The following is a 21,943-nucleotide window of genomic DNA, read 5'->3' as shown; positions in this document are numbered from 1 at the left end:
TGTTTTACTTCCATGTGAAATCTGCTTATATTTTGAAATATACTGCTAATTTTATCCATCTGTGTACCCAATGATGACAAATCTGCCCCAGAGTGTGTTCTTGAGATTGTTTGATTTCAAAATATTTAAAACTTAATGTGATTTAACTGATTAGGAATTGAGAAAAAGTGGCTGCCCTTGTTTTTCCAGTTAAACCTTCTACCAGTTAAACAAGGACATGCAAGGGTTTCCTGCCTTTTAGCAAATCTCTTGTTGCCATCGGTCTAAAATGGGCATAAATAAAGTTCGGTAAAACTTAGCACGTTTTGGGAATCTGTATCTGTCTATCAAATTTGAGGTCACTGGCTACTATTGTAGCTACCAATACAATTTTTTTTAATATTTATTTATTTTGGGGAGAGTGCAAGCAGGAGAGGGGCAGAGAGAGAAGGGGACAGAGGACAGGTTCCAGAAGCGGGCCCTGTGCTGATAGGCTGACAGCCGCGAGGCTGACGTGGGGCTCAAACTCAACGAACAGTGAGACTATGACCTGAGCTGAAGTTGGACGCTCAACAGACTGAGCTACCCAGGTGCCCCTTGAGAGGGTTTATGAAGAGACAATCCCAGATTGTTGGGCATAGACATCTGTGGTGTGAGACTGAAGACTGATACATACCACCAAGGAAAATACGTGTTATTTGCTAAGCTTTCTCTGGTTACCCTGTACACATTACAAGGGGTCCATTTTCTAACAATGTACTAGTCTTGGCCAGCAATCCCAGGTCTAGAAATCTATGCAAAAATCTAGCATTGTTTGTGATTGCAAAAAATCCTGAAAACTACAATGACTGTAATATAGGGATCAGTTAAATAAATGAAGACGAACAAAAATATCATGCTGTTACCTGAAGAGATAATAATACACACTCACATAAATGATATGTTTATCCCCCCCCCATTATGGAATTTTGGAAAAATTAATAGAATCTAATTTTTGTAAGAAAAGGCAAATAAGAATGTATGAGTGTGCACTTAGAAAAAAGTTAAAAGACTACACCCCAAAATGTCCTGAAATTGGCTCTGAATGGTGGGATTATATGTGGTTCTTTTCTTTTTTTTGTGTCTTTAAAATTTTAATTCCAGTATAGTTTACATACAGTGTTATATTAGTTTCGGGTGTACATTACAGTGGTAGGTGTTTTTTATTGTTTTGGTTTATGTATAATCATCATATGTAACTTGTATAATAAATTTAAGTTAAAAGCACTTGCCATAATACACACATCTAAAATGTTGCTGGGACTTTGAATTTTTTTTTTTTTAACATTTATTCATTTTTGATAGAGACAGAGCATGAGTGAGAGAGGGGCAGAGGGAGAGGGAGACGCAGAATCCAAAGCAAGCTCCAGGCTCTGAACTGTCAGCACAGAGCCCGACATGGGGCTCGGACTCACGAACTGCGAGCTCATGACTTGAGCAGAAGTCGGATGCTCAACCGACTGGGCCACCCAGGCGCCCCTAAAATGTTGCTGAGACTTTGTAAATGATGGCTTCAACTGCATACTTATAGTCTATTCACTTTTCTGTACATAGGTTATAGTTTATTTAATAAATGACTGGGAAAACATGATGGTTTTGCTAAAGCCTTCCAGCCAAATGTTGACCACGGTCTACCGTAGAAGTCCCAAGCCAAATTCAAAAGCTGCTCAATTTAGTGTATCTAAACTGAGTATATTATCATTAACAGAGATGAACAAGAAAAGGGTCAAGGGAGGAGAACTCTATGAAGCTATGCTATTCTGGTACATAATTAAAATCATAAATTTGAACAGCTTTGAGATATTAAAGTAGGTTCACGGTCTTGGGTCTTTTCACAGAAATATAATGTCCACAGTTGGGATACTCTGTATCCCAAGTACATGCATATCTGTCTTTATCATCCTCATTAGGCAGTACATTTCGTAGGAGTAAGCTGGGTATTTTATTTATCTTAGAATTATTTGCGGTATAAAACAGCGTCTTAATACATATTCATCAACTCTAATAAGCGTCATGCCTAATATTGCATTGAGGCCTCTCTTGTAAAATAAATATTTTACTTTTGAATATTTTTGTCTGTTTAAAAATTTTTACACAAGGCCAATTTCCTCTTCCGTACTACTTAAAGAGTTCCAAGACCTCTGAGATTTCTATTTGCCTGCATGGATTCGGATTCCTTACCTACGTACCCATCCTAAGACCACGAATGATGATCACATCAGTGTGAGGTACAAGCACGTCTAGAAGGTTTCGGTCTAGCTATTGTCTGGAAGTGCTTTTAATTGCTTTGAGCTCTACCAAACACCTAATGAGTATTATTTGCCTTACCTGACTTTTTCCAATCCCCTTTCATTTTATTTCACTTCTCTTAGATTCTCTCTTACCTATAAGGCCTGTGCATGGTGCCCCCGAGAATGGCTTAGCATTAGCAGTGTGGCCAACAGGTGTAGAGAGACTGGCAGTCACTTCATGGGACAAGTGTCCGAAATCTCAGAGACATCTGCTTGTACACGTCTTCTTATTTTTCAATTTAGAGAGATTTTGATGAAAATCACTCACAATAACAACAATCCTTCCACAACCCCTGATACCCCCCTCCAGTTCAATGGAATTACTTCCCTTAAAGCTGTGTGTGTATGTGTGTGTGTGTGTGTGTGTGTGTGTGTGTGTGTGTGTGTGTGTATCTGCACTTCTCATTCAAAGTTTCTGAGTAGCAAAAGCAAAAACATTAATGTGGATACTCAGGGGTGATGAGACAAAACATGTCCGAATTTTGTTTCTGAGAGATGAGACTGGTCACTGAAAGTCACTAAAGTGACTTGTTTTTCTTGATTCTTTTGCATTTCGTGAGAAAATACACAAGGGCTTGAAAAATTATTTTTGATTTTAGCGGCTAAGTGACTTCGTGGTAAACGGAGACACAGCTTTAAGAACAATCCCTTTATCATCTCTTCAGTTTTGCACATTCCAGAAAAAATGAGCAGCACAGCACGATATAATTCCTCATCACTTATGGACCAGACACATTACGGTCACTTAACCCAATGTGCCGACTGTGAAGCGAATTTTGGACTCCCGCCGGCCTTCACTGTCCAGCTCGGGCTGCTGACAACAGTGCCCTGCTTCTCCGGATTTCCCCCACCTAATCGACGGCCGGTCCCCCTCCAGGGCGGTGCGGGGGACGAGGGGCGCCGCGCAGGGAAACCGACACCGCCCACAGCTGTGTCCCACAATGGGTCCAGGCTGCTCACGTGACACCTTCTGGAGGCTTTGATCAGAGCGCCCTAACTGCTATAAACACTGGCGTTATTCATAAAAACGTGTAGAAGGAGGGATTTTCAGGGGGATTTCTTTACCTGTTTCCCCACCACAAGACGGCGAAATAAATAGAATGGGTCATGAGCTGCTTGGCCTGTATTGCAAACTCCCAGCCTGACAAGTCAATAAAGAGCCAGCCCTCACCTCTCTGCCTCGAGGAGCCTCCAAGGTTAGAGGCAAACACGACTTGGGTATGTCCGCCCGGGGAGCTTAATGATCCTCATTATTCAACTATTGTGGGCAAACACTCCGCGGCCCGTAATCTAAGCGATCAGATCAGAGTCTCGGCACTGGCTCCTCCGCTGCCTACAACGCTCCCAGGTTCCCTCGCAATGGCTTCCTTATTTACCTTTCAAAGCGAACAGCCATTTTTTATTTTTATTTATTTACTTTTTTAAGTAAGCTCCAGGCCCAGTGCAGAGGCCAACGCAGAGCCCAGTGCGGGGCTTGAACTTACGACCCTGAGGTCAGGAGTCCCACGCTTCACTGACGAGCCACCCAGGCGCCCCTGAACAGCCATTTTTAAGTGTCACAAAATAAAGCCATACGTAAAAGCTACTGTAATCACCTTCAGGAATTTAACAGAAACTTCTTGAACAGGGAAATTCTTCAGTGTCTAGAAGAAAAGCCACTTGGACCAAAAAATAAATAAATAAATAAATAAATAAATAAAACAAATCAAAGGTTCCTTAAGCCACAGCTTGCTTTTCTTCTTTGGATTTAAAATTCTAATCAATCTCAGAAATACCACGCACCTCTGGAAACGGCATACAAAACAAATTCCCATGTTGTATTTTACACGAAGTCCCTACACCACACACAAAAAGACCGCTGATTATGTAACATTATAACATGACTGCAAAACTGCACAGGCGGGTCACAGTGGTTTCACAAGACATCACGGTTTTCCTCTCTTCTTCTCATTTTGGAAGTCCTAGAAATGCTACGCCCGCTACGCGATGCAGCGGTCGGCCTCCCAGGGCCCCGCCCCCTGGGCCTCCAGCCCCTGTGCGTCCCCTCCCAGGCCGGGCAGGCCGCCCGTGCAGGGCTGATATGGTCCCGTGGGAACAGTGGTGCGCAGCATCCCGCTACGTCGCCAGGGCCCCTGAAGCTTCTGGTCTGCTGTCTCTTGGCTCCCCTGCTCCGGGGGAGTCGGCCGCTGGGTCAGGAGGGCCTCCGGATGAGGCCCACGTGACCAGCGATGGAGGCTTCCTGCCGCCCAGTGCGACTCCCCCAGCAGGTGCTCCAGCCCCCCCGGCCGGGCCTTCCCAGGACCACAGCCCCAGGACGGCAGCCGCACGCCAGACCGGAGTCCGAAACCACCCAAATTCCCGACCCGCAGGAAACCGGGAAGGGAGAAATGTTTACTGCTTTAAGTTGCTAAGTTTTAGGGTCACTGGGCATGTGTAAATACGAGGCATGCTGCGTATTTACTTCATCTCATTTAGGCATGTAAACAAATACTCAGACTTCAGGAGAAATCATACTTTAGAGTATCAGTGCCTAAAATGCCAGATTGTGAAACAGCCCCTTCCATATTTTACATTTGATCAAAAGGAACAAATACCCAAAGACAATTATGAGAAGCAGTTTTATGTGGATTCTTCAAATCAATCATTACTCCTTATTCTTCTTGATCCTCACGGCTCAACTTTTAGCATTCATATAATTAACACAACTGTAAATGGATTTAATTCCTCAGGCTCATGGCTTGCCTCTTGAATATTTACATCATCTCATAAAACGGCTATTTTATCTTGTCATAGCCCAAGAACGTATCAAGTAGGAAACATTTTATCTTTTAATTCAGCCATGACCTATTTGAAAAATGAAACAGATCGCATGAAGTAATTAGAGGAAAATATAGCCATTGTCGAATCTTCATTTCCAAAGGAGATACCCAAATGATTATTCTTTCACTGTCAAATGTTCAAAATCTGTAAAGTACCCTAAACGGGCATTAATATTTGGATAAACAATAACGCATATCTTCGCATATTTACAAAAAGATACAGTAGAAGGATAGTTTTTAAAAAGTGAGGCCAAAAATGGTCACGATTTCCAGGGAAAGGAATAGGAAGCGTAGAGGCAGAGAGAGGCATGAAAGGAAGACCTCTCCGAATAGATTTTATTATAGCTTCACCTTTGGTGTCAGGTAACTTTTTCACATGTCGAGGAGACTGAGTTTGTAAAATTGGAGAGACAAGTTGGAAATAAATGGAAATAAAGGAACCTTACTGTATATCCTGTTGGTGATACAACCCCACAGAAGGACGATAATTTCAGGTGACTTTAGGAGGACAGCATTTTGGTCACACGTCCATAGGGAATTTATTTTCAGAATGCACAGAGTGAAAAAAAAAACCCGTAATCTTTCCCTTGAGTCAGCAGTCCTATTGATAGTGGTAACAGTGGTATTGTTACAAGGAAGATTTCTAATGTAAAGGAAAAGACGCAGGAAAATATTCCAAGAAATAACAGTAATGTTAAGTCTCCACCGGAAATGACCTTGTCAACTTCCAATGTGTCTCTGCCGTGAGGGCGTCCAAGAGAAGCACGGACGTCCCAGCAGCAATGAGTGCCTCTAGTACCAGACCGTGGTTCCTAAAAACCATTTCCCACAAAAAGGAGCCAGCGTGTTCCTTGAAGAAATACCTGGCTTCAGGTCTGCGGCAGGAAATACGTAAGATGGACAGGGAACATTCTGTGTCAGAAAGTGAGGAAACTCTCACGGATCAATGGGATTGTATTAAATTCTGGAAGATGCCATGAAGAAGCTCCCATCAGCGATGCCGATAAAAAGAATGAGGGGCAGGAGGAGAGAGAGGGAGGGAGAGAAGGAGGAAGAGGGCGAGAGGGAGAGGCAGAGAAATGGAGCACTTTCCAAAACCAATGAACGGTCACCACGGGAGGTTCACTATGGTGTGGACTCCACCAAGCCCTTGCACACTAAAGCTTGGCGAGTCAAAAGAAAGGATTAAGCATTTATCCTGCCTTTCCTATATGAGCGATACTTCAGAGTAACCAAAATGCCCTAGCTGATAAAGCAAAATTCATCTCTATTGAAGGATCTCAGCTCATAAATGTGAAAAGAATGACTGACTTAAAAAACAACTCTACCATGTCACAACTCCTAATGACGCGACTGATCAGCATCAATGGCGTCACGACAGCCAGACACGTGCCTGCTGGCGGCCGTCAGAACCACAGAGCAGTGAAGTGTCCTGTCCCACAAAGGTTGAACTTGAATCTAATCAAATCTTCCGCGCTCGAAGTCTTTGCGTTAAATGCCTGTTACAGGGCTCCAAGGGAGTAAGCAGAGAAATCTAGAAAGTGAGACATTCTTACTGAACGAATTATCTGCTTTCTTCAACAGCTGAACTGTGTGGCAAAACGGAGAGAGGGTGGGACCTCTAGATTAAAAGGTACTGAGTACGGTGTGGATCCTGTCATAATATATCTTTGAGACAAAGGGAGACACCTGACTATGGACCGGGTATTAAAGAACAAGAAAAGCTGCACATACTTGACGTATGATAATGGCACTGTGATTATACAAGAAAATAACCCGATTTTTATTTCTTATTTTTAAATTTTATTTGAGAGAGAGAGAGAGAGAGAGAGAGCACGCACACAAGCTGGGAAGAGGGCAGAGGGGAGAGAGAGAGACTTTCAAGTGGCTCAACGCCCAGCACAGAGCCCCGGGGCCCAATCCCACCACCCTGGGACCGTGACCTAAGCCGGAATCAAGAGTGGGCGTCTCAGCCGACTGAGCCACCCAGGTGCCCCTATTTCTAGAGCAGCATGTTAAAGTACGTGGCGGTAAAGTGACATTGCGCCTGGATCTGCTCGGAAATGCCTTAGGCAGAAAGAAAGAAGAAAAGGATTATTAGATCAAGCAAGTGCGGCACAATTTTGGAAACTGTTAAACCTATCAGGTGATGGGGATATGAAAGTTTGTCATTTTCTTCTTTTCTGTTTGAAAATGTTCATAAAGGGGCACCAGGATGGCTCAGTTGGTTAAGTGACTGACTCTTGATCTCAGCTCAGGTCATGATATCACAGTTCGTGAGTTCGAGTCTTGCATGGCCGGGCTCTGCACTGACTGTGTGAAGCCTGCCTGGGATTCTCTCTCTCTGCCCCTCCCTTGCTCTCTCTCTCTCTCTCTCTCTCTTTCAAAATAAATAAAACTTTATTTAAAAAAAAACAAAAAAAAATAAAAGAAAATGTTCATAATAAAAACTTTTTTAAAAATTTTTATTAAAAAAATTTTTTTAATGTTTAGTTTTGAGAGAGAGAGAGTGAGACAGAGTGTGAGAGGGGGAGGGGCAGAGAGAGGGAGACACAGAATCTGAAGCAGGCTCCCGGCTCTGAGCTGTCAGCACAGAGCCCGACGCGGGGCTTGAACTCACAGACCGCGAGATCGTGACCTGAGCCGAAGTCAGATGCTCAACCGACTGAGCTAACCAGGTGGCCCTCAAAATAAAAACTTTTAAACAAATGTTGGCAATACACATTTTATCCAGAATGATTTAGGTTCATAAAACACAATAAAGCTAGGGCACGAATGCACTCCTGTATCAACAGAATCATTAAAATTTCTTAGGGTAAAATGAGCTTTGGTTATTTGCCTTAATGCATCTTTGCTTTTATTTTTCCTTTCACATTTCTCCATTTCCAAATTTTACTTGCCCTCTGGGGCTCTATTCAAATTCTACTCTCTCCCGAGGCATTTCTAACTCTTCCTAGCTGGAAGTAATCACCCTGAACTTCTGTATAATTTTAGATGTACCTCCTGTAGCCTGTTCCACGTTCTACTTTCAATTATGATTATTTCTGTCGACGTTCCTGAGAGGAGAACAGAAATCTGGTTCCAATTTGCCACTTGCACAAGGGTTATCTCCTCTGACAGTACAGTTGTACTATGTATATAATCAAAATTAATATTTATTGAATGCAGATCAAGTTTTTCAAAATGTACACCTATGACGGTGTTCTCTCGAAAAATAAATTTTCTGGAGCCAGAACTTCTAAAAGATGTTATGATTGCAGAAAGCCCTCTGCTTCTCTCCAGCAAATAAGAGGGGGCCTTTAGTAAGGACTAGCAAAGCCAAATGCTATCCAACACAGGGAGACTTTACTTTTAATATCTTTCTCTGAGCCTGAAGTCTACAGGGGAGGGTGCTTAGTTACTCAGAAAAAGTTGCTTTCACAGGAAAATATGCTAGAGTTGCAATTTAACCATAAAAGATAAAAACATTCATTCATTCATTCATTCATTCATTTTAGGATTAAAGAACATCTAAGTTATTTGAAAACATTAAAAGCAATAAGCCGGTATTCAGTGAACTTGAAAAATGAACAAGATTGTGATTAAGATTTGTATCTCACTGGAGTGTTATAAAATTCAGTTATTACTGCAGTCATGCTTGGAAAAATCCAACACCACTTCTTTAAAAGATATTAAAATTTGATAATAGCTGCTGTGTCGTCACTCCAAATCACCATGCTTCCCATAAATTCTTACCCTCCTCGGTAAACGGCTTGGAAAATACTTATAGATATACATACATATATGTATTTTCACCTCTATGGGCTAAAGTAAGTAAGTGAAATATAGATATACACATATATTGTGGGCTAATATAACTTTCTGAAAGTTATAGGCTATGCCTTTTCATTTACATAGTATGATATGTATCCTACTCCTGACACTTACATATGCATATATCATTTTCACTTGTGTATACACAGTATAATATGTACCCTACTCTGGACAGCTGCAGTATTATTCTCCTCTTAGACTGTCTGATCTTAGATCTTTGATAATAAAGATGATCTTCCAAAATGAGAGTGAAGAGGGTTTTAACGATTTGTTTGGCAAAGAACATGTCCAATTGTTAAGCTGTAAAGTACGAGATAAGATAAAAAGATGTTTTCCCATATGCCAAAGAAATAGACTAGTTATGATGAACACTGATAAAATACTTAATGAGCAGGGCGCCTGGGTGGCTCGGTCAGTTAAGCGTCCAGCTCTTGATTTCTGCTCAGGTCATAATCTCAAGTTCGTGGGTTTGAGCCCCACATCGGGCTCCATGCTGACAGCACAGAGTCTGCTTGGGATTCTCTCTCTCTGTCCCTCCCCCCTCTCAAAATAAATAAATAAATTTAAAAAATATATAATGAGCAATCACTTGGTTGCTTTAATGTTTAAAGGATTTTTATGAAAAAGAAGGTTCATTAAAAAAGAAAAAAGTCCGGGGCGCCTGGGTGGCTCAGTGGGTTGAGTGTCTGACTTCGGCTCAGGGGATGATCTCGCAGTCTGTGAGTTCGAGCCCCACATCGGGCTCTGTGCTGACTGCTCAGAGCCTGGATCCTGTTTCAGATTCTGTGTCTCCCTCTCTCTCTGCCCCTCCCCTGCTCATGCTCTGTCTCTCTCTCTCTCTGTCAAAAATAAATAAGCATAAAAAAAGAAAAAAGTCCAAGGGAGTTTAAAGCAGTAAGTAAATAAAGTAAAATCTAATAAGATGATGTTTATAAAATTTTCTCTGAGGTTGAAAGGGCTTTTGCAATTATTCTGCTGACTGTAGAGTCACACTCAAAATTAAGATCATTCTAATAGAAAGACAGATAAAGAATAAAAAAGAAAAAAAGGAAGAAAAAGAAAAGATAAGGTCATGCAGCTCCTACCTACTTACCAGCCTAAATAAAGAATTTAGTTGTGAGTTTGCGAGGCCCCTTCAGATTTTGGTCCTCTGGTCTCCTCAAAGTTCTTTCTAGTATCCTGTCACATCAAGAATAGCCTGGAAGGGTGAGAAAAGTTACGAACCTTGGCCTGACGGATACGTCAAGAAAGAACAGAAGTCAGTCTGATACACATATAAAATAACGTTTCCGCTACCCCAGAGTTTCTTAGAACTTCAGAACCATCAGATCTGACCAATTCCTCTGCCATAGTTATTTCATTCTTGTTACCGGTGGTGGGAACTTCAAGGGGCAGGAGCTTTTGGCTGATCATTTGGCATTATAATCTCTTAAAAATCTTGCGTTCATATTTTCTGACCAAGCGATATTTGAATACACAAAGGTCTAGATATGAGGATGCTGTTTATTTGTTGTAGCAAAATCTGGAATAACTGAAATGGCCAAAAAAGAGGGAGGGCCAACTTGAAAAACTGGATGTGTAAGACCATCCTACTTTTTTTGTTCTTAAAGTTTATTTATTTTGAGAGAGAGCAAGAGAGAGAAAGCGTGAACGGGGGAGGAGCGGGGGGGGGGGAGAGAGAGAGAGAGAGAGAGAGAGAGAGAGAGAGAGAGAATGAATCACAAGCAGGCTCCGTGCTATCAGTGTCGAGGCCAATGTGGGGCTTGACCCCATGAACTGTGAGATCATGACCTGAGCCAAAATCAAGAGTTGGACGCTTAACTGAATAAGCCACTCAGGTGTCCCTGTACTATTTAGTTTTTTTTTTTAATATTAAAAAAAAGTTCATTTATTTAATTTTGAGAGAGGGTGAGACAGAGAGAGAGAGAGAGAGAGAGAGAGAGAGAGAGATGGCGAGCAGGGGAGAGGCAGAGAGAGAGAGGGAGGGAGAGACAGAATCCCAAGCAGGCTCTGCAGCGTCAGCAGAGTCCGACACTGGGCTCGATCTCACGACCATGAGATCAGGACCTGAGCAGAAATCAAGAGTCAGACGCTTCACGGACTGAGCCAGCCAGGCGCCCCATATTTAGTTTTGAAAAAACTGCTGAAATATCCACCGAAGAGCCGGTGAGGAGTATTTGGGGAAGGATGGGTTTAGGGGAGCATTCGCTTCCTAAGCTACATGGTTTTAGACGGTTTATCTTAAAAAGCAAAAAAACCCAAACACTCTAGCCATGTGTTATTTTCATAATCAGAAAACAAGATTTAAGAAACAAAGTCAAGTACTTCCATAGCCAGTAGCACTTGTTCAAAATGTTCTGAAAAGTTCTTTTTGCTTTTTATACTTGGTTTTATCTAAAGGATGCAAAAGACTATGTAACACCTATGTGAAAAGTATTTTTCTCTAACCCAAATGTCCGGTCAGCTTATTAAAAAGCAAAAACATATAAGTAACATTTATTAAAGACCTATTATATCCTGATCAGGGTTTTTACACGTTTTGTTGCCCAGATATCCTTATTTACTCCTTGTTTGTTAAAATCCTAACTATATGTGGCATAGAGAGTCACAGACGGACAACCAGGGTACCCTGGAAGAAAAAGAACTCTAATAATTTCATTTTCAAATGGATGGGTGTCCTTTTTTATCTATGCAGAGGATATACAGGGTTGTACAGCTGTCATTATAAAGATAATGCAGGTCTTAAAAAGATCCACATTTCCCTTTCTCACAGACTATACAGAGTGACTGACTTTATATTATTTAAAAACAAATTTGGAAATTTTGGTCACTCCACCTGTGAGACCTTCCAATTCCTTGAAGCAACTTATTTCCAGCATCTTCTTATAATTCAAATTACCTGTAACATCACATAGAACACCAAGAGCGACAGTTAGGAAGGAAAAGCAATCTTTGACAAAAGACTTCTGTACCAAACGCACTTGTTTTCTTCTCTTCCTGTAGGGCTAAGAGTAAGCTCCCGCAACTATACTCGAAGAAGAAAGTAAAATAAAATAGAAGACAAACCTTTCTGTTGCTCCTTTAGCTCCTCTTAAGTTTGTTTGTTTCTTACTTAACCAAAACACAGTTGCTCCCGATGTGAAAGCAATTCTGGAAAAGCAACTCCATTAAATTCTATTTGGCCACCGCTCCACATCTATGAAATTCTGCTCGGAGCAAAAATCAGCTCCATGGTTGAAGAGCCAAGAGCCTGTCTGAATCCTTGAACGTATCTCAACAAATCTTCGGTTTCAGTCACCTATGCCTCCTACTCTTTGGTAGTGGAGATAAAAGGTGGACGGGGGGGCACCTGGGTGGCTAGTGGTGGACTGTCTGATACCCGATTTTGGCTCAGGTCATGATCCCAGGGGCAGGGGATCGGGCCCTGCGTCCGCCTCTGCGCTGAGCACAGAGCCTGCTTAAGGTTCTCTTTCCCTCTCCCTCCGCCCCTCTCCCCTGCTCTCTCTCTCTCTCTTAAAAAAAAAAAAAAGGGTGAATGGGGCACACACACCAATATCCAAGAGACTCATGGTGTAGGGAAGAGGACAGCCACAAACAGACAGATATATAAAGCATACCGAGTGAACAACACAGAGGGAAACAGCGTATTCCGGGAACTTGGGAGAGGGATGCCAGCTGGGAGTAGCGATGGGGAGGTAGGCTGCGACCACGTCTTCTAATAACAAATGAGAGAGAGAGAGCGAGAGAGAGAGCAAGAGAGAACGTGAGAGTGTGTGCGCAGGGGAGGGGCAGGGAGAGACAGAGAGAGAGAGTCCCAAGCAGACTCTGTGCTGTCAGCACAGAGCCCAACGTGGGGCTTGATCTCACGACTGAGATCGTGACCTGAGCTGAAATCAAGAGTTGGGCGCTCGACTGACTGAGCCACCCAGGCACCCCCACAAATGACAATTTCTAAGAGGTGAACACGAACACGCGTCTGACGGAGAGGCAGGGGTCAGAAGGCACACGACGCAGAAGGTTCCACCGGAGAAAAGAAAGATGAAAAATATCCGGCTCCGTATGGGAAATGGCAAGCGGTCTGGTAATGCCGGATGGAACGAGCCAGCCTCCAAACGCTCCCGAGGGTTCTAGGTAGATGGCTCTGGAGCGAGCGGGCAGGGACAGCAGTCCCGGGTGGCAGCAGGGACAGAGGAGAGGGAACGCAGCTGGGAAATGTTAGGAACAAAACTGGCAGGGCCTGGGGATCGGCTGGCTGGTGGCTTGGGGGGGGGGGGGCTATGAGGCAGGGAGGGGGACTCACTCCTCTCTGGGTTTCATGCTTCTGTGGCTGGCTGGTAACGCTGGGGCTTCCTGCGTTGTGAGGACAGAGCTCGGAACTCAGGTGGAAGAGGGTATGTGCTGGGCAGGTGACAAGCTAAACCTTCAAAAATAATCAGCTTCTCTTTCTGGGAAGCAAATCTCTCTCCGTACCTCATGGCTTTGTTTCCCAGCTAAAGGTATCTGTGCTCGGAGCCAGTTACGGACGCCCGTGTGTAAGGGCACAGACACTGCCTCCATCTGGGGCGGCTGGCCCCTCGCGTCCACAAGGAGACCCAGATTTACAGGTGCCGCCCACAACGTGTAAGAGCCCAAGTGAGGATCGAGGAGACTTCTTAGGACAGAGTCTTTCTCTTTCCCTAAGTTTTGTTCAAAACAGCCGTTCCAGAGCTTTATGGAGACGCTCAGGGCTTAGTTTGCAAGATGCCCGGGCTGGTAGTACAACAAACAGAATCTCCCGTTGTTTCCCGTAGTCACACAGCCTTTGCCTCCTTCCAAGTTACCCTAGAAAACGGGGGCTCTGGTCTCACCCTTGATAGATACAGGAACAGAAGAAAAACCAGGCTGGAGGAAATAACGGTGTGTTCAAGTCTGGCACTGCTATGTTTCCGGTGCCCCTGGCATTCAGTCAGAACTTGGCAGTGGGTCACCGAGAAGCCTAGTCGGCATCAGGGGGAGAAATCGCAGCTGGAAAAGCATCACTGCACCTGAGACCTAAGGAGTGACTGGGGCAGTCTGGGGAGAAGAACAAAGTAAGGCGGGCCAGGGGCAGGGGTGGGGCGGGGGGAAAGAAGGAAGTCTAAGAAAGACAGACAGAACTACAGAGAATGTGTGGGATCAAGAACGACAAAAGAAGAGAAAGTTTCAGAAAGGGCCTGGGGGAAGCAGCAGGGTCCACAGTAGCAGGAAGGATGGATGTTCCGGGGGCTGCGGCTAATGATCTTGGTGAGAAGCTCCAGGAAAGTTCCCAGAGCAGAAACCAGATGCGGTGGGTTTGGGACCGAGGAACCCAGAGGAAGTACACACAAGGAGGGTCCGACCAAGACAGGAAGTCAGGTAGAGGGGAGCCGCCATACGGGTTAGCAGGTTTAGATGGAGCCTCTCAGACCAGAGACAGGAGAAGAAGGGAGGAGGGGGAGATGCGGAGCAGGGGGGGCGGTGAGGGGAAGGCACTTGTGGGGAGGGGCAGAGGCAGGAGAGGTGGGAACGAAGGCAGGCCCGGAAGGAGAAGCTCCTAGAACTGAGGAGGGATGCCGCACCCCATGGGGCCCGGCACACAAGCCGTGAGGAGCCCAAACGGTCACTCTGGACAGGGTGGCACGGCCACTCGTCCCCACACGGTGGCACATCCTTCAACCCACGACTCTGGCTACCACGGTTTTTTCAAGCTGCAATATTCTAAATCACAGAAGTCCTGCCGTGACATGATTATCCATCCCATAAACGTCAGAGGCAGGTGGGAGGATAGAGAAGAAGAAGCGTTCCACCAGGCCTCTCAAGTCTTTAGGTGAATACTTGCCCCATAAAATGACAGGAGAGAGTAGAATGCAAACAATTTAAATGTTCCATGTTGTTGTCGGTGACAGTAAGAGAGCCTAAGTGTCTCCATCAGTAGGTGCGGATTCGTTACAAACACGAGAAGTGTGAGTAGTTTGATCTGTAAGGGAAAATTATAGCCAGATAGTATCCAAGAGGTTACCATGATAGAGCTAAATTGTCTCTGCCTGTCACAGGTTAAAAGAACATTTAAATTCTGGAAGTTCACATCAGCTTTTTCTAGATAACAAATCTTAAGTACCTTCCTATATTCACTCAATTAGTGATTCTGGGCCTTGATAACACTGCAGAGAGAAACTTTCCAACTATCATTCAAATCATATCTAAAAAGGTGGTCATAAATATTTTAAAACCTAAGTGAACTAATAAGACCTAGGCCCATTAAGGATAAGATCTTTTACAACAAATTAAATAAAACAATTTATTGAAGTCTGGACTCAAGATAAGCTAGATTTACTAGCTGACCTTTTATTCATTTAAAGAACGAAATTAGCTCTAATTGCATTAGAATGGAATCCAGTAAATTTCCCCGAGTCTTCTAATGTGGCATCCATGCACGGATGGCTGTAATTGTTTACAAGTAAGATGGAAATGCTTTGATTATAATCTTTCCACTTGTTTTACTGTGTAGTAAAAGCATTTCCCCAAACCTGAAGTCAGTTTTTCGGACAGCGTGCTGTGTTTCTCCTTACATGCACTGCATGTTTGGTGTTAAATGAACAAATGACAACGTGCCAGGGGAGGAAATTAAACTCGGAGATTTCATCATAATTTTAGGTCCGCGACGACGAGAGAGGAAGAGACGGAGGCCGCGGACTTCTTGTCTGGAAAAGTCAGAAAAGGGCCGCAGACCTGAGTGTAGGAAAAAACTGGACTCTGGCCTGCTTCCCCTCGGAATTACAGCTGGGACACGTGGGTCAGGGTCTGCTGAGTTTCTAAGTACAGTCAGGGAGCAAGAGTCACGTGTGACCCACAACTTGTGCCCCAGTTGTTCAGCTCCTTAGGGAACTTCATGTGTAATGTCAACATTTTTCACTAGCATGAAAAATAAGTCATTGGCCATAAATTTTAAAATACCGTTATTCTTAAGATTTTTTTTTTTGGGGGGGGGGGTCAGTGCTCCCGTTCCTTGGCTTCTCTTATAGGCAAACCACCTCGGAAATGTTGCCGTTCCAGTGGCAAGCTAACCAGGGCAATCTTGTGTCAATCTCTTTCTTTTTCTTTCTTTTTTTAAATCAAAAGCAGACAGTTTTATTGGAAAGAAAGTAAATTAAAAATAGAAAAGCAAAAAAGCCCTCCAAGTCTGACAGGATGATGATCTGAAATGTTCCTTGAACTTGAACTTGACTTCTAAAGGATCTTTTTTTTTTTTTAAACCGACAAGCTTCTTCTCTCTGCCACCTCCGCATGCTCTCGTCAAAACGTGAACTAACGCTGCCTTGTCCTAAATAAAAGATGCCAATTATTTCTGCCTGCCCCTCGTCCCCCCTTCCTTCTGGGACCCCCGCCCCGAGGCCCTCATGAGAACTGGTAACGGGAGCGAGCGGGAGGGGGAGGTGGGAGGCACCAAGGCTGCTGAGCCCCGAGAACCTGGCCAGCCTTGGGTGACTTGGGGCTACGTCCGTCACCATCCAGTGGCAAGACGGAGTACAGGAAAGCGAGCAGAGTCCTAATGATACTTTTGGAACCCTGGAGACCGCCTCACCTAAAGCCAAATAAACCCCTTTTACTTTGTGCCTTTAAGCTCATTGGGGTTTCTGTCACTTGGCACTACAAGTCTTGATCAACACAAAACGAAGATACAAGCGTTTCAACCAGAGACCTGAGGATTCTTTCCAGAGTCTTCTTCACGGAGTGTGCTATCAGGCTATACCTTTGGATCAGAGCTTGTCGCAAGAAACAGTGGGACAGAAACTGTCTTTGTGTCTACGGTAAAGGCTGCCGCGGAAGGCACTGTTTTCTCCCCTGGGTCGGCATGGGAATAACGTTTCAAGTTTGGTGCCTTGAAGAGCTTTGTCTCTCTTGAGAAACTGAGAGGTATCTTCTTCCTTTTTAAAAACGCTATTTCACTTCTTGCCCTGATTGCTAGGCAGCATAGTTATATCTGACACGCAATCATTTGCTTCTTTTTCCTCTCCTTGGGATTAGTTTCCTATTTCTATTATCTAGTAATTTTCTTGTTCTCTTTGAGTTAACGTTCTCGAAGGGACAGTGTCAGTTTGTTTAGACTGGGAAAAAAGTTATATATGAATAACAAATAAACAACGTTTCACATAAAGAGGGAAAAGGCAGAGAGTAGGATAAAAACCATCTGCTGTGATTTCTCTAAAGAACTCATCACGAGAGCCCACTATACACGTTTCACCCTGCCAAATGTCTTTCAGCTAAATCTGGCTACATTTTGAAATATAAAATGCTTATTTTCCTTTTTTTAAGGGACTTTTTAAAAAAGACTTCATGTATTTGTTTTGAGAGAGAGAGAGCACAAGCAGGGGAGGGGCAGAGAGAGGGGGAGACAGAATCCAGCAGGTTCTGCACCGTCAGTGCAGAGCCCAACACGGGACTTGAACCCACAAACTGTGACCTTGTGGCCTGAGCTGAAACCAAGAATCAGATACTTAACTGACTGAGCCACCCAGGTGCCACAAAATGCTTATTTTCTTTGAAAATATTTTAGTAAAAACATTTTTTTAAAATATGTATTTATTTTTGAGAGAGAGAGAGAGAGAGAGAGAGAGAGACAGAGACAGAGATAGAGCATGAGCAGGGGAGGGGCAGAGAGCGAGGGAGACACAGAATCCGAAGCGGGCGCCAGGCTCCGAACCATCAGCCCAGAGCCCGACGCGGGGCTCGAACCTATGAACCGAACAGCGAGATCATGACCTGAGGCGAAGGTGGATGCTTAACCCACTGAGCGCCCCCAGCCACCCCTAAGATCACCCTTTCAACGAGAAGCTCCTTTAACGGCGCCTTGAGCCCCACACTTAAACTGAGAAGAGCTGTAGGTCCCGTTTGGCCCTGGCCTTCGGACCGTCTCGTCCAACGGTCCCTGCCCCCGACCTGCCCCAGCACCGTGCTCTGCCGTTCCCTTCCGAGAGATGGGCGAACGAACGAGCACCGTAAGCTAGCTCGCTCTTCCTCACCTGCTCAGAATAAACGAACTCGGTGAGCGGGAAGACTGGGAGGACAGATGACACGGCCCGTCCCCAAGTGCAAGTGTGACCTCGCGATCCTCATCAACACAGTCCGGGCGGCCGTGCCTGGGGAAGCGCGCACCTGCTCGACCGCGAGGCGGGCCTGGGCCCGGGCCGTCTTCGTATGTGCCTCACGGTGCCTCCCGGCCACTCTGCTCACCAGCCTCACCGTGCGGACACCGGGGTCTCACGGTTAGTGTTCCGCTGCCACCTCCGTTCCTCACTGAGGGCAACGCTGCGTGCCCCTCACCGGGGGGCGTGTTAAAGGCAAGCGCAGTCCCTGCAAAGTCACCCTGAACGTCCACGCTCTCTGGCGGAGGTCCTGGACTTCCCGTAGGTTCTTTAGAATACAGGCTCCAGGCACGTTACAGAAAGGAAAAAACAAGGGACCGCGGTCTTGCCTCGAGGAACAACAACAGAGGACGGAGGAAATAATCTAACCTCAAAGTACTTTCCCAGATCAAGGGCAGAAGACCTTCCTCACTTAGGAAACTTTAGAAACTAAATGTTGTCTTCAAGATCTTCCACTGAGAGGGTATAATTTGAGCCCTGTAAAGCTTTTCCCTTTGCCCATAATTTCAAAAGGTTCTATCCTCTGCCTGTTCCTCGGCAATAAACAGCCCCTTCCCCTGGACTATTTAAACCCCCCTTTCCGCATCCTACTCTGCTCGTTAACTTCACTTCAAAAGTGCGCTAGAGCCCCAGGTGCGCACAAACTGAGTAAAGGCACATTTGTACGAATCGACTTCCTCTCTTCCATTATTGCCGTGGAATAAGCCACGTACCCTTATGCTACAACAATAAGAGATCACTTTTAATTTCATACAATTTTCATGTGTCATAAAATACTCCTAAGTTTTTCGAAGCTTTCTTGGCTTGTGCGCCACACGAAAACCGGTTTGGTTCATGGGCCACAGTGGGCTGATCCTTGATTTGGATTAAAAAAAAAAAAAAAGAAAGAAAAAGGCTCTTTACTGATTAAGATACATTTTACATAAAATCCTATTACTAGGTGACACGGGCCTCTTTTTCTCTCTTATTTTAAAATGTAATCTATTTCACTTAATTTATTCCTTTGTTCATTATAAGCACTTCCTTGTGCCTGACTCTGGCCAAATGATTAACTATTCATATAACACGGGGGTTATTTACCTAAATATCCGAAGGTTCACATATTATATAATGTTATACTGTCATGGGCAATTTGTCTGGAATGTTTGAGTATTACAATTTCCCTAATACTGGACAATCTGTTCCAGGGTAACAGGATCTATTTTTCATATTTCACAATATCTTAAGTGTATGAGTGGTTTATTGAGAGGAGAAAAATAGTCAACAGAATGAATGAAAGATGCTCAAGGGTGGATGAAAGGAATATTATTATCAAAGTCTTTTTACAAACCTTAAAGGGATTGAGCAAGCCGAACTCTTGTGGAAGTAAAGATTAAGTCATGGTGAGTTACTGAGAAAATACTAATAAATGTGAACTAGTAAGAGAAGAGTATTTGTTGAATGATAAACAAGAATATCTTGCCCATAGAGGAATGAGCCCAAATATAGAATTTTCACAACGATGGTATCAGTAGCTACTTTGGTTGGGCCTCCTTGCTCATCAATCAGCCTTCTGTCCTCCACTGGTTGAGGGAGGAGGGCATTGTTCAAATTTTTGTAGGTAAAATAGAGAGCGTGGGGTATAAGAGTATCTGGTTTAAAAAAAGGACTGAATCTACAGTATTTTTGTGATACTGTCTAAACTCGTCAGTAACACTACCACCCACTGTCTAGGTTCCTACTGATGAAACCAAAAAGGGTGGAAATTATGCGGATAATTAAGGTAAGAAAAGGATGAACTATTTTCTTCCTTCAATCTTCAAAAGAACATACACTTTCCTAGAAGATCACATTTGCCTCTATACTTCCGTTCATAATAATGATATTGGACTTTTTCAGTGAATTACATTTGGAATCAGCAGACGCAGCAGCATAAAACACACACAAACTTTTAAGAAAGAATGAACCACTGAGAACACAAAGCATATTTTCTGTTGCCTACTCTAACTACTATATAAGTTCATGGCTCCTACTCTTATTATTATGGCTAAAATCTGAATGACAATTAAATGCCCTGTAAGCCTATTTTCTACACAATATTTGATTGTTTGCAATTTAAACTAATCCATTTTCAGGCTTACTGGTAAAAAAAATAAGGTTGTAAACTAGTACTTATAGCTGATGGAATTCATTTAAACGATATACAGAATGATTTTTAGAAAAAGAATAGTTTTTACCATAATTTACAAAAATAGACCGATGTTTTATCACCTTATTAAAATCACGTAAGAGTGTTGTAGACCTTAATTCATATCTTAAAAATGAATTTAAAAAAAAAACAGCCAACTAAATTTACTTTAAAGAAGGGTGAGCTGATAGGATGATTCTGTGAAAATTAAGACCAACAGTGATCATGGGGTTTACATTTCCAGTTCTCTCTTAAACAAACAAACAAACAAACAAACAAGCAGATAGTTAAGACTTCACCAAGCCTTTGGGTGGCAGTATCTTTGTTTTTAGGTACAGAATAAAACCATGAGAATCTCCGTTCTTTGTCACGGTGATTAAGAATGACTTGAGAAGAGGGATACGACAGTGAGTGCATCCAGTATATCGTTTCTCCCTTTTCAGATAACCAGGACCTTCAGAATTACGCAGACCCCACGTTATGTCTTCCGAAAAGGGAAAAAGAACAAGAAGGGATCCTGGATGTCAAAGAAAGCAATAAGCATTTACTCTGAGGAAGAAACCAATACAACTTGGAAAATGAAGAATTCTCAAAATAAAGCTTGACCCTCCACGTTCACACCTGGAAAAGGTGAGAGTTCTAAGCCCACCAGGAAGGAGCAGAGACGGGCAAGTTCGATTCCCTTCGCTCTAACGGACAACGGACAACGAGTATACTTACATCTTGTCTTGGCCAGCGCCAACTCTCAGCGTCAGCCGGGGGATGACCGGACTGGGGGCGGGAAGCACCGGTTCCACTTTTATCTGTTGGAGTTATTACAGGGGAGTTAAATGCATTTTCAGCGAAAGACCTCCCACCTCTTCTCCTCCTGCCTCATTTCCATAAACCTCCTAGGCCAGTTTAAGCCTCAAATGTGGCTACCATGCCAGATGCAAGGTTACTCTGGGCGAATTTTGCTTTTGCTTCTCAACAACTGAAGGCTCTCTGGCATCATGAGAAATTCCCCAAACTTGACTCACTTTACCTAAGCGTGGGAGTTCTTTCTTTCTTCTTGGTCATGCTTAATTTCTTGCATTTTATTGTTAGAGTTTTTAGACATTTGGCAAACACTTACATCATTGCCGGACTTCACGTAAATAGAAAAAAAAATGCAATGATATCTCCACAATAGGATAAAACGCATCTATTTATGGAACTTGAAAAACAAGAAACTCATCTTAAGTCTGCGTTATCATGTAAGAAAACAGAAACACCAAGTGTACTTGCTCCGTTTTTTTGGTTGGTGGCCAACAGATCCGAAATACTGTAAAAGAAGAAACCTACACTAGGATTTGTAGTGAAGGCAAGGACCGATGGCTAAGTTGAAGATCTTCACAAATACTGGAGCTAAGAGAAAGGGGATCAAGTCTGATTATACAGGGGTTCCTCACGATTGGTGGTCTCAAGGGGCCATGGTAGAGTATTTTGAATGAGCAGGCTGAACAGAAGCCCCGTCGTTCAAGTTACCATCTATACTCTGAGTTTTTCAACAAGTGTTTTGTTGGCATTTTTGGTTGGGACAGTTCTTTGGGGAACGAAAGTGTCCAGGAACTGCCAGATGTTTGACATCCCTGGTCGTGGGGTACGGAAGGATGCAACACTACACTGCAAACCACTGAAGGGGAATGAATATATAACATAATGCTCGATATATAT

At 43.6% G+C, this 21,943-nt stretch overlaps 1 protein-coding gene across 1 annotated transcript in view; it reads right to left on the bottom strand.

The window, feature by feature from the left end:
• TAF3 (TATA-box binding protein associated factor 3) overlaps positions 1–21,943 on the bottom strand; it is a 182,406-nt gene that overhangs the window by 16,493 nt on the left and 143,970 nt on the right. The window contains exon 4 of the mRNA XM_030321998.2: positions 20,969–21,051. Within this exon, the coding sequence (XP_030177858.1) occupies positions 20,969–21,051 (83 nt within the window). The remainder of the gene's footprint in view (positions 1–20,968; positions 21,052–21,943) is intronic.

This window comes from Lynx canadensis, chromosome B4 (genome assembly GCF_007474595.2).
Source record: "Lynx canadensis isolate LIC74 chromosome B4, mLynCan4.pri.v2, whole genome shotgun sequence".
In the NCBI taxonomy this organism is placed as follows: Eukaryota; Metazoa; Chordata; class Mammalia; order Carnivora; family Felidae; genus Lynx; species Lynx canadensis.
Note: the sequence above shows the minus strand (reverse complement) of the source record. Positions and strands in the feature narration are given on the sequence as shown.